Source organism: Hirundo rustica, chromosome 10, assembly GCF_015227805.2.
Source record: "Hirundo rustica isolate bHirRus1 chromosome 10, bHirRus1.pri.v3, whole genome shotgun sequence".
In the NCBI taxonomy this organism is placed as follows: Eukaryota; Metazoa; Chordata; class Aves; order Passeriformes; family Hirundinidae; genus Hirundo; species Hirundo rustica.
The window spans coordinates 16,210,416-16,226,004 of NC_053459.1; the positions used below are offsets into that span (position 1 = coordinate 16,210,416).

General features: G+C 51.0%; 1 protein-coding gene across 8 annotated transcripts in view; it reads right to left on the bottom strand.

Annotated features, from left to right (window-relative positions):
• The window catches only part of RUBCN (rubicon autophagy regulator), a 30,604-nt gene extending 15,039 nt beyond the window's left edge, over positions 1 to 15,565 (bottom strand). For 3 of the 8 annotated variants that reach the window (XM_040073732.2, XM_040073729.2, XM_040073727.2), the window contains exons 1-7: positions 10,731 to 10,802; positions 4,482 to 4,635; positions 2,593 to 2,676; positions 1,503 to 1,662; positions 1,222 to 1,328; positions 517 to 657; positions 149 to 305 (exon numbers count right to left, since the gene is read on the bottom strand). In XM_040073732.2, the coding sequence (XP_039929666.1) occupies positions 149 to 305; positions 517 to 657; positions 1,222 to 1,328; positions 1,503 to 1,662; positions 2,593 to 2,676; positions 4,482 to 4,635; positions 10,731 to 10,768 (841 nt within the window). In that variant the 5' untranslated portion in view covers positions 10,769 to 10,802. Of the gene's footprint in view, positions 1 to 148; positions 306 to 516; positions 658 to 1,221; positions 1,329 to 1,502; positions 1,663 to 2,592; positions 2,677 to 4,481; positions 4,636 to 10,409; positions 10,491 to 10,730; positions 10,803 to 10,983; positions 11,158 to 15,487 lie in introns of those variants that run through there. The other 5 variants (XM_040073731.1, XM_040073730.2, XM_040073733.1 and 2 more) reach the window with 4 other exon arrangements.
• Between the last annotated feature and the right edge of the window lie 24 nt (positions 15,566 to 15,589).

A 15,589-nucleotide genomic window follows, 5' to 3' on the forward strand; every position in this document is an offset into this window, starting at 1 on the left:
CAACATGCCCACCCACCACAGGCAAATCCCTCCCTCCCATCACGGGCAGAAGTCCTCCATACCCATCCACCCCAACAAATACATAGGCAGATAAAAAGGTAAAGTCTTTTCTGAGTCTAGTCTAAGCTCCCCAGCCTACCCTTGATACCTGAGAGGCCAGAGGAGGCTGGATGTTGGAGGCTGGAGAAAGACCCAAAGCAGCGTTGCTGTGTGCAGGTGGCAGCAGGGACACAGGGAGATGCAGCGAGGGCAGTCAGGCTCTGACTCTTGGTCACTGGAGACGGATTGTCACTCTTCCTGGTAAGCTGAAGAGAGGTGGCATCATCAGTACATCAGCATCTATGGGGCTACACATCAAAAGAGCAGCAACAGAAAGGGATCCACAGGCAAATGCCTGGTCACCAACCACAAACGATGCGGCAGCCCTGGGAACGCGAGGGCGAGGCGGGAGAAACGCGGCAGCACAGAAGGGAAGCAGCTCTCTGCTCACAGGACAGCTTCCCACCGGGAAATTACCAGGCTCTCAGAGAAATGATCCAGGCAGCCCAGCGCTCCCGGCAGACGGCCTTTGTGTCCCTCACCACTGCCATCACACATCTCTCTTGTCCCAGCAGAAGGATCTGACGCGCACAGGGATGGCAGTGACGTGCCGGCCAGCTGAAAGAACACAGCCCCTTTTAACGAAGCCTCACTAATTGCTCTCCTCTTGGGACTGTGCAAAGAAGGCAGCTGCTGTTTCCCTCCTCTGGAGAGGGGGCAGCTGGCACAGGGCTGCACAGGGGGTCGCTGGCATAATGAGCAGGAGTAGGCACCCAGCTGTCCCGGGGAGTTGCCCATCCCCTCAAGAAGGTGACTGTCCCTCATGACCAGGCAGCTCTGCATGCCAACCCTGACGCCTGGGACTGTTGGAGAGGGCTTTAAAGGTGCCTCTTACAAGGAACTGGTCCTCAGGTCCCTACTCAAATCCTTGGTGCAAGCCTGAACCAAGGTGCCCCACTACAGGCTCCACACAGCCATCTCCCCCACCCTGACCCCTTACAGGTCACACAGGATAAGGACCAGTTCCCCACTCTCCTCCCCTCTTGGAGCAACTTTTACTAGTTCCAAGTCCAGCCTCTCATCCAAGAGCTCCACATGCCATGAATGTGACCTTGAGGGAGCAGCCACAGCCAGCTGGCATCTGGGGAGAGCCAGATGTAAAAATCTGGTACCTCAACTCACCATGGAGGTGTCGATCTGAGCCAGAAGCCTGGGGTTGTTCTGCTCAACAGCTTCCAGGCACTGCAGCATGGCCGTGACGTGGGCGTCACTGAGAAGGAAGGCAGTATCTGGGGAGAAAAAAATGCTGCTCAAGGGAGTCCCTCTCACCCACACAGTTCGACGCACCGGTTGCTCACATGCAAACCAACTTTTCTGCTGTCCTCCCTCACTCCCACACAGCTTGGAAATGCCACCAGCTAGATATTTTCCTAGCGAGAAGGAAAAGGCCTGTTGCTCTTTACCTGTGTAGAACTTGCGAATGTACTGCCGGTTCCCCAGGAGCGGCCTCAGCTGTGCTGACAGGCAGTGGCACTGCAGGCTGTGCTGCAGCCACAGCTGCGCAATGGCCTGGTCCCCTGCGCCCTCGGGGTCACGCTGGCCGCTCTCCTGCAGGCTGATGAACTGCAAAGGGACGTCAGGCACAGGTTAAGGCAGGCAGCGGCAAGAGGAGCAGGGCTTGTCCCACCACATGGCTCTGGTCCCTTTGATAACAGCAGCTTTCCCATGCCAGTCACCGTCAGCAGGAAAGAGGGCATGCCCCAGCAGCTTCCCAGCCACCAGGCAGGCAAAAGCACCAGGCAGGAACAATGTTCAAAGGTCAGCCAGTGACCAAAGTCCTCTGACAGCCACCAGCACAATGAATTTCTCGTGCACACTCTCCCATCCATGAGTCTTGCCCCTGACCTGGAGGGACCCGACGCTCCCAAACCCAATCTGACCCCGGTGGCGACAGTCATTTTCTTGTTGATACATTAACTGGGAAAGGCTATGGCAATGCCTGAGCTGCTGCAGCTTGCAGAGCTGGACTGGAGTTACACCCCAGCAGCAGGGGGATACAGGCACCACCAGTGGCCAGCCCTTTGTGCCCATCCACAGCAGGAACCGTGGATGTCAGTACAGGGCAGCCGAGGACCAGGAGCATCCCCATATGCCAGTGGTTGGCACAATTCAGGAATAGGAGAATAAATGCATGAAGTCAGATCCCAGAAATGGGATGGCCCAGACCCTTAGAGATGTGCACAGACACTTGAATTACCCCTGCACACACACGAGCACTGCTTGTACCAGTTCCCTTGGTGATGCCTGCTGCACCCAGCCCAGCAGAACTGGAGACTGGCCTGGGAGAAATAAGCAGCCAATTGTCTCAGCCCAAGCCACACTGAGCTCCCAGGACACAGCTTGTACCCAAAAGCACAGCTGTGTCAGCTTCCACAAGGCGTGGAGCCACTTTACTCACAACAGCCCAGGCACCACTGTCCCGCGGGTGAGGCTCCAGCCCAGCTGCCCTCTCCCCCCACACTGGGAACACAAGGCCACCCCACGAGAACCCACCTTCTCCAGGTGATGAGCAGAGCCTGGACTCAGCCAGCGAAAGTCCTTCACAAACTGCCAGTAATCCTTCTGTCTGCAGCACACCTGCCCAGGACAGGCACAGTCAGGTACCACCTCCCAAGTGCCAATTAAATGAGCACCTCCCTGTTAGTCCTTGCTGCCATGAGTGGCCATGCTGTTTGCCTCAGCTTTATTCAGACAATGAAGGGTTTTCTTAGTTATTCTTCTCGTTAGAGAGGAACTGCAACAGAGTTTCTGTTTTCCTCTCCATCCTATTGGTTGTAAACACAGACCCAAATAGTGTCTGTTCACCAAAAAGCTGATTATTTTTACTTCCATCCCTATTTCCTCTTTCACAAGTGACAGAAGAATGGCTTCTGTTTAGGTGGTTTATTTGGTTTGGCGAGGAGTAGTTTGTTTTATAAGACTAGAAAACTAACATGGCAATTTTAGTTTTCTAGACTGAATTTGGTTTTCTGGACAAACAAAATTAACTCTAAAGTTTCAAAACCTCTTACCCTGGTTTTCTTAACTTACATTGTACATATGTAATCCATTGTACATATGGATTTTCTTCACCTTTTTTTTCTAATTCCCAACTGTAGGCAAAAAAGTTGCCAAGAAAATAAAAAGTAAACGGATATGTTTTGCTGGAGCAACTATGAGCCAACTGCTGTTTGGGAGCTGTATTTTTACATGCCTCTTTTTGCAACTCCTGTTGCTTGACTGGTGCCACACATGCCTGATCAGAGGAGACATTCCTGAGTGGAAGAGCTATCTTTGCCTATAGTAAAAGCACTGAGGAAGGTAACACACCATCCTCCTTTGCAGTTCTGGCATGAACTGCTACCAACAAACAGTTGAGTATAAATCATTTAAACCTCACTTCCTGAGGCCTGTGAATAGCAGGTCTGTCAGAAGGGAGCGCTTCCCTCCTCACATGGAAAACGTAGCTCCTCTCTCTGTCAATCTCCCAGAGAAGGTCCCTGGTTCACGCAGCTGGGGACTAACAGGAAGAGAGCAGCACCTCAACTAATGCTGTCTGCAAACTTAATAAATCCAGGGAGTAAAGCTCACTGCTTGGACAACCTGCCAGTCTGGCTCTTCCTGGAGGTTTATTAGCTTGGGTGCAGCGCTGCATCGGTGCAGTTTTCCTGATCTGGGACGCAGCTAGCCCATGCAAGCTGCCTGGGGCTCTTCCGCGCTGTTCTCTTCTCTCTGCATGGCAGAGCCACTGATGGGAAGCCTGTCCCCAGGCAAACCCTGCAGCCTTGCTTCAGCTTTCCACTGTAAATTAATTGTGCTGGTAATTGCAAGCTGAAGGGGAAATCTTCAAGCCTCTGCACACAAGTGGGAAAGAGAAATTCTTCCAGGCAGCCATGGAAGAGGGGAAGGCTGGGTGAGCAACTGCAGGCACAACAAGAGCCTGGAAAGAGTGATCCCATTCACGCAGAGCGCGGGGCTGGCTGCCAGCTCCTGTTACTAACACAGCTAACCAGAAACAGTAAAGATGCGAGGTTTCTCTTGCCAGGCCTCGCTGGGGACTTGTCCAAGTGCAGATGATATGGGGCTGACTCACTGCAAATGCAATTTAATCACTTGGCTGCAGCAGAAAGAAAGGAGAGAGGGGCTGGCCTCAGCACGGGAGGCACAAGTACTTAGAAAAACCATATTGAAAGTAGATGAGATAGAAAGAACGTGCACCCAGGTCCCTCTGACAAGCACAGCATTCACCAGGCAAGCTCAGTCCCTGCTTGGGGCACTTCCCACCCTGTTACAAGCGCTGTGCCCACTCTGCTATGAGCACAGAAGTGAGCTCTAGCACCTGCTTGTGACAGGCACTGAGGCCATGGCAGACAGCCAGTCCTGCTGGCAGGACAGAGCCATACCTTGTCATGGATGAGCCCATGGTAGAGGATGCTGTGCATGTCTCTGCAGAGCCGTTCCAAGCCGCCATACTTGGACCAGACATTTGGGTTGCTTATGGACACCAAACCTTCCACTGTGGTCTTCAGGTTGCCAAGGAGCTTCCAGTGCTCCTTCCTGCAGAGGAACACAGCAAGATATATCAGAGATACAGCAAGAGGAGCTTCGCAACAGGAACATGGCATTGCACTCTCTCGAAGGAAACTCTATTCAGGCTGAAACCTTTGGTGGTCTAAAAGCTAGCAAAGGTGAGCTGAAGCACTCTGCACATCCCTGTGGTCTCCCACACATGGTTTGCGGGCAACAGGTCATATTGCAATGATTCTTCTCATGAGCGGTAGCCACCACCAGGAGACAGAACAGACTGTTGCCTCCTGCAAAGTACTACATGCTCTGTCTGACCAAAAAAGCTGGGGCTTAGCTTTCTAGCAGGCTCTTGCTTCACTGACATGTTCTCCCTAAGGGAGCAGCAGCCCACAGGAGCACAGCAGCTGTGCGGAAGGGTGTGAGGGCTGCCACATCGAGCAGACCCCGTGTTTACAGAGCAGCAGCCCCTGAGCAATGCACATCACACCGAGAGCTCCAGCCCTGTCAGGATGCAGATGTGCTCCTCTCCCAGGGACGAGACCCTTCACCTGCATCTCCAGCTGTGCAGCCGCTGTCTGGGCCCTGACCTGCTGTAGGCACAACTTGCACAAACAACATCGTGTTATGGACAGAGATTAGCAAACTGCTGGTGAACTCTAGAGTATGCACAACAGTTCATCAGTACCATCCCCCTTGGCTGCCCTGCACGCAGCAAGAAACCATCATTATCTAGCACAAAGCAGGAGTGATGGTGGAGACAGGGAACATCATTTGACTATGAAAAAGCAGCTTTGGGGGAGGAAGCTTTGGATGACTGAGGTTCCTACTCCAGCTGCTTGACAATGTTGCCAGATGAACAGCACCTGTCAAAAACACATATTCAAATAGGAGACACTCTCTTAGAAGAACAGGAATGTTGCAAGGTAAAGTTAGGAGTATAAATAACAACAACAAAAAAATGTCTCTGCAGCGTTTGTAACAAAAGCACCCTCATTGACACCTTAGAGTGAAAGTTCAGGTTTTCAACCGGCAAGAAACAAGATGGTGTTTCAGCAGTTAGAGCTTTCCACAGCCAAAATCAAACTGGATTTCCAAAGCACAAGGGGAAAAAGAAGGAAAAAAAACTTAAAATAAATAACTATTTAAAACTGCTCTTGTTTTCATCCCTTGGGGATCAAAGTGTGGGCTGCATATTTCTGGTAATTAAAACAAAGCTTTTCTCACCAATATTCTCTTTTTGAGACCTGCTCACTACTGCCAAACTGATTAGTTGAACAAGCAGATCATTAATTATTGGCTCTACTTCAAGCTCCCCATTCACTTCCCTTTTTCATGAGGGAAACATCACCACTTTCAGTGCCCACCTAAGCTTAAACCACACAGAAGCCAACCCATCCCACCAGCAAAGCCTGTCACCCTGACAGCACCAGAGCTCTAAAACAGACCTGCAGTGCATGTGGCAGCATGTGTATGTTTGTGTTGCACTTAGACTAATAGGCACAGGGCTTTATCTCAGAAGAGACTGAAGAAAAATGCAAAGGCAGCTTCCTGAAGGAGATACAGCTTGGGGAGACACAAAGAAATGATCCAGCTCTGCTGAATTTATGGTCTTTTCCCATCCCTGCCCTGAGTGATGCAGATATTTGTTGTCTGTGAATGCCCAGAGAGGAATGGGCAGTCCCTGGTCAAAGAGCACCTGCAGCCACTGAGCTCAAAACACCAGCAGCTCCTCCCTAAGATATTTCTAACACCCAAGAGTTAGGAAATGCAAGTGAAAGCTCAGCCATGCCACTGATATTCCAAGTCAGTGAGTCAGGGGAACTCCCTCCCATGTTATTTCATGCTATTAAAAGCAGGTGATGCACACAAGGATGTGAGGGTAGCACACGCAGAGATGTGCCTTTCCAAATGAATGGTCTCATCAAAGGACTTGTGCATCTCAAGAGCTAGGAAACCAGCATCCATGGCTCTTTCCTAGCACAGGGAAACTAAAGGTAAGCAATCCTTGAACAAAATAATCTCAAAATGTTAAAACATTGAACACAGAAGCATAGAGAACATAGAGAATAAGCTGCATAATTAAAGCACCTTTGTAGATGTGATCTTGAACCCACCAAAAGTGAGTTAAATCCTGGTAGGACAGTAAGTATCCTATGGGACTTGTCGACCTAAAGCAGTTCACAAGTTGGACACACAAGACCTTTCTGATACACAAACTCCAGCTGTTTCTGGGCTGGAACATGCTGAAAAGCACACAGCGACACAAGGCTGAAGAAAGGATGACCCATATAGTCGGCTGCAGGTGGCAGAGAAATTGAGAGAGCACAGCTAACCACATTTCAGCTTTGAGTGGACTTTGGGGCAACCCTGAATTAGCAGCAGGGTTTGCTCCCCACCCACTGACAGAGCCCGGGTTTCAGCTGCCAGGAGGGATGGAGAAAGCCCAAGTTCCCTTTTCTGCTGGTGTTGAGAGCATTATTAAGAAGTCTGCTTTTTTTTTTTCCTGAATAAGGAGAATTCTCCTTTGCTACTGCTACAGAAAGCCTGGCATGGAGTAAGGCCAGTTCATATTATATCATGAAAACACCCCAATTTACCATAAGGGCAAAGTGAGTAATACCCCAGAGGGTCACAGAACAAGACCAGAGCTTCCCCTGCAAGAACCACACATGCTTCTGCTCTCCTGATCTAGCAGAGCTTGGCTCCCCCAGCCAGAAGGGCCAAGGGTGCTTGCAAGTGCCATGGAGCAGCAGCGAGATCTCAGCTGCATCCCTCTCCTCCCTTAAAGACAACCTCTGATCCAGCCTCTAATTTTAACCACCAGCTCCACAAACTTGCCACTGGGTCTCCTTTCTTTAGCACCACAAACTCCATCTTCAAGTACAGCAACATCAACCTACCATCGAGAACTGTCCCAAACATAACTGAACCTTTTGCACTGGAGTGATAAAAGACAAAATCCAGCCTTCTAGCAAAAAATGGTTTAATGCTGCCACTACTGACAACAGGGAATGCTGCTTGCTCTTTCAAGGCTTTCTCAGCCCATCCATGCCAGCAAGGGTAGGAACTTCTTTTAGTCCAAGTCAGCAAATGTGACTCACAGCAGAGGCAGGAAGCCATGCTGCTGATTTTTTCATTTAAAATAAAACCGAACCCTCATTACTTTCTGAAACAGAATGACACAGGTAGCCAATGTTCAAAAATGAAAAATAAAAATGAAGCTCATCTTTCTTGCCAGAAACATCATCTGCTGTGCATCTCCTGCGCTCTGCAGGAGGCACCTAGCAATGGCTGCTTGAATCCTGACCTCCACCTGGAAGACTCTCTTGATCCTTCTTAGAACACTAAAGAGGTTGGGCGAAGGATGCTGAGGTTATGGAGGGACTTCTGACAAATCTCCGAGGACACTCATTCCTGTGCTGGCTGTCAGTTCCTCCTGCAGAAACCGAAGATTCCACGTAACCTGCCCTGCACAGAGCCTGCTCCCGCCTCGTTGTCCCCAGATCTCCCAGACAACCAGCAACCCCTTTCCTGGACTCCCCCGCCTGCTCCTCCTCCAGCAGGCTCAGCACTGCTGGGAAAAAGGATTAAAGAAAGCCAGGCTTCGTGCAATTCATCTGCAGTCGCAGGGAGTGGCTGACGAGGCAGAGGAAGCCAGAAGAGCTCTGCCAGCCCAGAAGGGATGGGCAGGAATAGCTGAGCGGGCTGGCTGGAAAAGGGACACGCAGGGTAACTCGCATCTACGCCAAAAGCTGGCACTGATATAAAATGGGGGCATAACCACGAAAGGTGCCCCCAGCAAACACAGCCCAGAGGTGCTGCTTGCTGATGCATTCTTGCTCTGCACTGGCAAAGGATGAGGGAAGAAAATAGGGATTAAAGGTGTTTTTTAACCTTCCCATGGCAAATAGCTTTACCTGTTCATCTGGCTATGTCTCTCACAAGCAGATGACCAAAACCTGCAGACTCGGGGTACTGTCCATTGGGCTTCACACTGCACAGGACCTGCCTGTGACAAGCGTGCAGGCAGTGAGAGGCAGTGACAGGCAGAGCAGACCCCCACAGCAGCCCACCTTCCTGAGAGCAGCTGCTCACACCCCTCCACTGCCCACAGCACAGGTTCCCTTTAGGAACCTTGTCCTCTGGCCCTGTTGTCCCTGAGGGTCTTGCTGGAGCCAAAGGTTGCCACCTTTGGTTGCCGCTCTTTGCTAACCTGCCCAGCTGACCACTGGTCCATCTGCTCCCCCTAGGACTGCTGTGTCCTCTGCACCACCCCAAAAGCCCTGCTCTCTGCCCAGCAGGACAGAACTAAACCTCCTGCCTCCAAGGACAATGTCCTCCCTGGATATTGGCATTACAGCCCTGCTGCTAGGAGGAAAAATCCAGCACAAATGCCTCATTTTCCTCTCCTGTGCTGGCAGAAGGATGGACTTCAGAAAAATAACTTTTGCTTCTGCATTTTCTGTAATCCACATGAAGATAGATCCAGTGATCTCTATCTTATTACTTATTGGTAACTGCCACAATTCAGTGTGAAATGGCACCTCACTGGGAATAAAAATGCTAACCACATCACACAAAGGACAAGACAGCGTAAGGCCCATACAAGATCCTTCCCAAGGCATTTGTGCCAGCCAGAACAAGCAGGCTCCTGCGTGTGCCAGCACTGGTGGGGGACGATGCTCTCCTTCTCCCCGGGGGAGTGCTGGGGGTGGCACCACCCCAGCCCTATTAGTCACACGATGACAGAGTCTGGTAGTGCAGAACTTGTGCCTGCAAAGGCAAGAAAATGCACAAACATGAGCCTGGAAAGACAAAGCCGTGAATGCAGTCAACTCCTTTTACCTTTTGGAACCTGCTGTGTCTGAAACATTAGTAAAGAGGGAGAACAACTCGAACCGTGCAAATCAGAAGGCACCCCAGACCTGCGCTATAGCTTTAAAAGCACCGGTAGCATTTTCCCTGCTGATATGGCAAGCAGGAATAGAGGGCTGAACCCCTTAGATAAGGAATGCCTCTCTCCCATATCAAGTTTCAGCTGCTCCTTCCTCTCCAGCCAACACTTCCAATTTCCATCCAACATTCACCCCGTGTTTGTGAGCACCAGGGCAAAAACAAGGCACATGTAAAAACCCAAAGTAAAGAGGATTCGCCATCAAAACACCTCCAGGAAACAGCCTCTGCAGCTCATAAATGCTAACAAGAAAAACCAGGCCTGAAGCACATACGAAGACCACACAGCCGAGGTCACCATGCTCCCTGTCATGTGCAGGCACAGAGCCTCGCCTCCAGGAACAAAGAGATAAATAAAGAAATTTCTGTTCAGCACCTAGAAGAGGGGATGCAGATGACTGCCAGGAAGGACAGGAGATAGAATCCCAGAGAAGCAAGCTGCAGAGCCACTGGAATGGTGGCAGCGTGGCGTTAGGGCGGGGTGGTTTCGCCCTTAAGCTCAAGTGTGAAGCAGAGGTCCGACAGCTGCTGTGCTGGCCATGGCTGATGGGGGATAGAGTGGGCACAGAGCATCAGATCCTGTGGGCACACATCCGTGGCTGTCACTGCCCCTCCAGGGGCCAAGACCCCTCCCCAGGGCATGGAATAGGGAGATGTGCTGGCTCTGGGAGGGTGATGGCTCCGATATCCCGGCCCACTGTGCGCTTCCTCCCACGAGAGACCGAGCCGGGGGCAGTGTCACGTTCTGCAAGCAGTGATCCCACTCACGAGGGGTCTGTTCATCCCCTGCTCGCCCCCAAGCACCGCCACACCTGTGCCCTGGCGCTGGCTGTGCACACACTCCCACTCACCCACGAAGGACGTGAGCCCTCCGGGAGCATCCCCTGCGCATCCCTACTGCTGCCCAGGGCACTGCTGCCGCCCGCGTTCCTGCACGCACATCCCGTGTCCCACATACATTTACACACACACACGAGTGCGCGCCACCCCACGCTGTACACGCAGGACGCTGCCGCCCCCAGGCGCGCACACGCTGCCCACAGCCCGGCACCGGCGCCGCGCGCCACGCCCGCGCCCCGTGTCACGCCTCCACCGGGCGCCCACGCGGGCCGTGCCCCCGGGACACTCGCGCCCGCCGCCCCGCCCGCGCGCCCCGCCGCGCGCGGCCCCACCTGCTCTCCGCGTGCCCCGCGTGGGGCCCGATCTCCATCCCGGGCGCGCGCGCGGCCCCGCCGCCGCCACCGCTGCCACCGCGACGTCGTCACGCGGGAGGGGCGAGCGCCCGCCCCGCCCCGCCGCGCCCACGGACTACAGCTCCCGGCGCGCACCGCGCCCCCCCTGCGCACCCGGCGTCGCGGCGGACTACAGCTCCCGGCGTTCACCGCGGCGTTCGGGCGCCATGATGGGCGGTTCGCTGCAGCCTACCCGGCCTGGAGCTTTCGGTGTCCCCCCGACTTCAAAGCGCTGGTAAAAAACCACAATGATGGCTGAGATAACTCTCACCAAATCCTGTCTTGGACGTGATGAGGAAAATGCGATGGCAAGGGGAAAAAAAACAAACAACGTGTCCCTGAGGGACGGCTCATGCACGGATCACACCTGCAGAGACAGAAACGGAAAGAGGGTTCTGTTCTACCGCCCACTGTGAGGAGGATGTCAAAAATACAGCAGAAATGCAGTGAAGTGAAACTTCAAAAAGGAAAAAGTGATGCTGCAGTCTTTCGACTGAGAATAGTCAATGACAAATTATTGGAGATGAAACCTAGATACGTCTCTGGAGTCGTCTGACACCTCAGAAACCAAAGCCAGGCATTTGCACAATGGAAATTCCCTATAACTGTTATTTGGATTGATAACTATATGCTGCATACATGAAAAAACACCCCTTGACCTGACTTTTCTATGTGGTTTATTTTACCAGTACAGTACTTCTGCAGCACATGGGGTACATGGTTCTATACTGCTGTTCTTGATAACAACAACAGTAATGTATTTTTCAGAAGGTGCTTAATGAAGAGACAAGGACTGCTCATGCCTCGTAATTGTATACAAGTGTGGAACAACTTAAATCCAGTCATCAGGAAGAAATTTCCTTTCATAGAGCCTCCTGCACTGATTAAAAACACTGCCTGTACATGGCATGATAGGTCTCAGGGCTTCAGACTGTGTTGACTCTCACAGTAAACATATTGTAGGAAATCAAATCATCCGGACTATTGCCATTGTTAGATGATAATGTCTGGTGAAATGGAGCATGAAGATAAAGCTAACAGATCTAATTTAGCTCCTCCATCAGGAATTACAAGATTCTTCTAGCTCCACAAGTTAGAAATAGTCTGGATATTGCTCAGCAGTGACTTTTTAAAATTCTTCAGGAAAAAAAAACTTCATTTCCCCTGCTTCATTATGTTGTTTTGCATATGTTACTTATAGTCATTGTTTACTTAACTATTGTCAATGCCCACATCAATTTATATGCCCACATATAAAAAACCATCAGTAAAAAGCTTGTGGTCACACACAGATGTGAGCTTCTGGGTCTGCACTGAGGTTAAACTGGACATTAATCCTCCAGTGTAAAATTTAAGAAGTGCCAATAGAAGTCAACAACTGTATGTTATATATATATCTATAAATATGAGATCAAAGTAGGTTTGATATTCCACAGCTCACCACATTCAGCTTGGACTAGACAGTCCCCTCTGGCTTTAAATCTTTGAGTACACTTAGCATTTGATCCTTTGGGTGTTGTTTCTGCTTGGTAATTTTAACACTTCATCCCAGGAATTTCTACATGTTCAGCACAGGTAATCTACTCTGCAATTCCTCCACAATTCCTCTGCAACTCCTCCTACTGAAACATCAGGGGTTACTGAGCAGACAAGCCATGAGGTCTTATTTTTGTGACGAGACAACTGGTCCTCCGGAAAAGTGTGGGAAAAGCCCAGGAAAGAACCAGCCCCAAAATTTACTACAGCCTGTGGGTGTTTTAGACACACTCAGCACAACTGAGTCATTCTGGACTTTATATGGAGTTAAAATATTGGTTCTTTGTAGCTCTCAGTGCCACATGGAATCTTTGTCACTTGGCTGGATGCTGAGAGCCACATAGCAAACCAAGAGCTGATGTTTGCATGGTTGCCTTTGTGATCCCCAGCCATTTTGAACACAGAAAGAAAACACTCTTCAGGATCACAACTTGTGCCTGGTTTTCTGTTGTGCTGAGCAGCAGACAGCTGGCGTCCTGTTTGTATAATAAACACAACTCATGGATGTGTTTATTATGTAAAATCTGGATTTTGTCTGATTTCCACTTGTCACGAGGACAGGTAGCATCTGCCACCCTTGCAGTTCATGTGTTTGTTTGGGGTAAACAGACCATTTATTTATTAATGTGACGCAGTCCCCAGATGGAACTCGACCCTACAGCCTCGTGGGAAGTTGACATAATGCTTTTTTAAAAATACATCTTTTCACACCTCTATTTTTAGTAGCTCTTGGTAATCTGGCAATAGCATATTTGCTTTAGAAATGTAGCCTGATTAGAAGAACTTCCTACTCATCATCAATCACTTGTCATCTCATCTCACCTGGGGGAAAATGTTATCAAAAGTTTTCAAATCTGTGGGTCCAAAATTCCACATCTGAACTTCTGCTGCCCACGGAGAACACAGAAAAGAAAACAGAGTGGAACTGTCAGCCTCCGGCACTGTGGTCACGAGTTTCTCCTGCCTGAAGGGAAAATCTCTCACTAGCTAAAGGTGTCCTGTGACAGTAACCGAGCCATTCTCTTCTAGACAGTAGGAAGCAGCAAGAGGAACATCCAGAAATACATTTTTTGCCTTATTTAAAAAGAAATGGATAAAGAGTGTAAATGGAGAGAGCAAGGCCTCGTCAACAGTACAGGACACAACTGAGGATAGAAAGCCTCAACTCACTCCTCTTATTCTTGTCTTTCACAGTAACACTCCTAGAAAGATCTCCCGTTCTTAAGGCCTGCACAGTATTTCAGTGCAGGTAGCTCCTGGCACAGCAGGACAGAGCTGTGACAGGGATTACACACACCGGAGCTCGTTGTGTGTCAGGTACTCAGGATATTGCACTTGGCACAGAGTGTTTATTTTAGCAAATGTACATATGGAATATCTGGGCAATTAAAGAAACATGGTAGTGTTCACGCTGGAAGGAGGTGTGTGCAAGGTCAGGTACGGAAATAATCATCCCTACACAAGGGCATTTGCAGTACAGTCCCTGCAGTCTCGTATGGAGCTCCCCCTCGGGAGGCAAGCAGGCAGACCCTAAAACAAGCTATCCTTTGGTCAAGGGGAAGGAAGGCACCTTTAGGATGGCAGCCTCAGCACAGCTCCCGTAGAAAACACAGGGAGATGTGGACAGTAACACCAGGTGACCGTTGTGAGCAGGGGAAAGGGATGTGGGCTTTCCTATCAGCATTTACTGCCTGGCTTCTGAAGGAAGTTTGTCCTTTATGATCACCTTGTCAGTCCATCTGCTCATTCCTTTTCTGCCTCTGGAGCTCAGTGACAATTTCAACCAACCAGGAGCAAGATGCAGAGACTCCAGAGATAATCACTATCCCTTAATTCTAACAGAGTATCAAGTGAAGAAAGTGTTGTTGTGTAAAAAAAGCCCTGTTACATGTAACTTGTTTAGCAGCAGCCAGCTGCCCACTGGGCACCTGTGTACTGCTGACCCACCAATACCCACAGCTCCAAAGAATGCAAATATACAGGGAGGAGGGAAAGGTTTTGCTAGAGTCCATGTTTCAAAAAACAATTTCTCAGTCATGTGATTCTGACCAAAAACTGGCGAAGATAACAACTCTGAAAAAAACCAAAGGAGAACAAAGTCTCTATGGACACACTGTTCTGGGTTTAAGTAGTAATTTTAAGCTTTACAGGGTATTTTGAAATAGGAACCTAGTTTGAACTCTGCTGTTTGACATTTGAAAACATAATTCTGCTCAAAACCACTCCGCATTGGTGTTTTTGTTCACGGAACAGATTATTTCTCTCAGTTGCACAAGGGTCACAGGCAAGGGTATCTCATAGTCAGCTTCTCAGCTGAACACCCTTTCCTACTCTGCAACATAGAATGGTTGAGTTGGAGGGGTCATTTAGAGGTCATGTGGTCCAACCCTCCTGCCATGAGCAGGGACATTTTCAACTAGATCAGGCTGCTCAGAGCCCTATCCAACCTGACCTTGAATGTTTCCAAGGATAGGGCATCCACCACCCCCCTGGGTAATCTGTGCCAGTGTTCTATCACCCTCATTGTAAAAAACCCCTTCCTTATATCCCGTCTAAATCGACCCTCTTTCGATTTAAAGCCAACACCTCTTGTCCTGTTGCAACAAACGCTGCTGAAAAAATCTGTCCCCATCTTTCTTAGAGGCCCCTTCAAGTACTGGAAGCCTGTAATGAGACCTCCCGGAGCCTTCTCTTCTCTTTGGCTTCCCCAAATCTCTCAGCCTGTCTTCACAGAAAAGGCGCTCCATGCTTCCAATCACCTCCGTGGCCCCTCTCAGCACCCATCAGCTCTGCAGCCAGCCCAGGATTCCGTGCCCTACGGCACAACTGCCCCGTCCCCCAGCCTCCTGCACCCTGCCCGCAGCTCTGCTTCCCAGCGCCCCCCGCCACTCCCCGGGCCAGGCCGATGTGCCACTCATTCCTCCCAAGGACACTGTTCCTGGAGAAGCCGCTTCTGGAAGCGGCCGCCAGCACCCAGCGGGTCCCCGCGGCCCCGCCATCGCCCCCCGCCATCGCCCCCCGCCATCGCCCCCCGCCACCGCCCCCCGCCATCGCCCCCCGCCATCGCCCCCCGCCATCGCCCCCCGCCATCGCCCCCCGCCATCGCCCCCCGCCATCGCCCCCCGCCATCGCCCCCCGCCATCGCCCCCCGCCCGCTGTACCTGCTCCTCCCGGCCGCCAGGAGGCGCGGTGCCAGACGGGCGCTGCGCCGCTCCCGGCGCGGGCGTCGGTGCCCTGGGCTGGGCGGAGCTGCTGCTCATGCG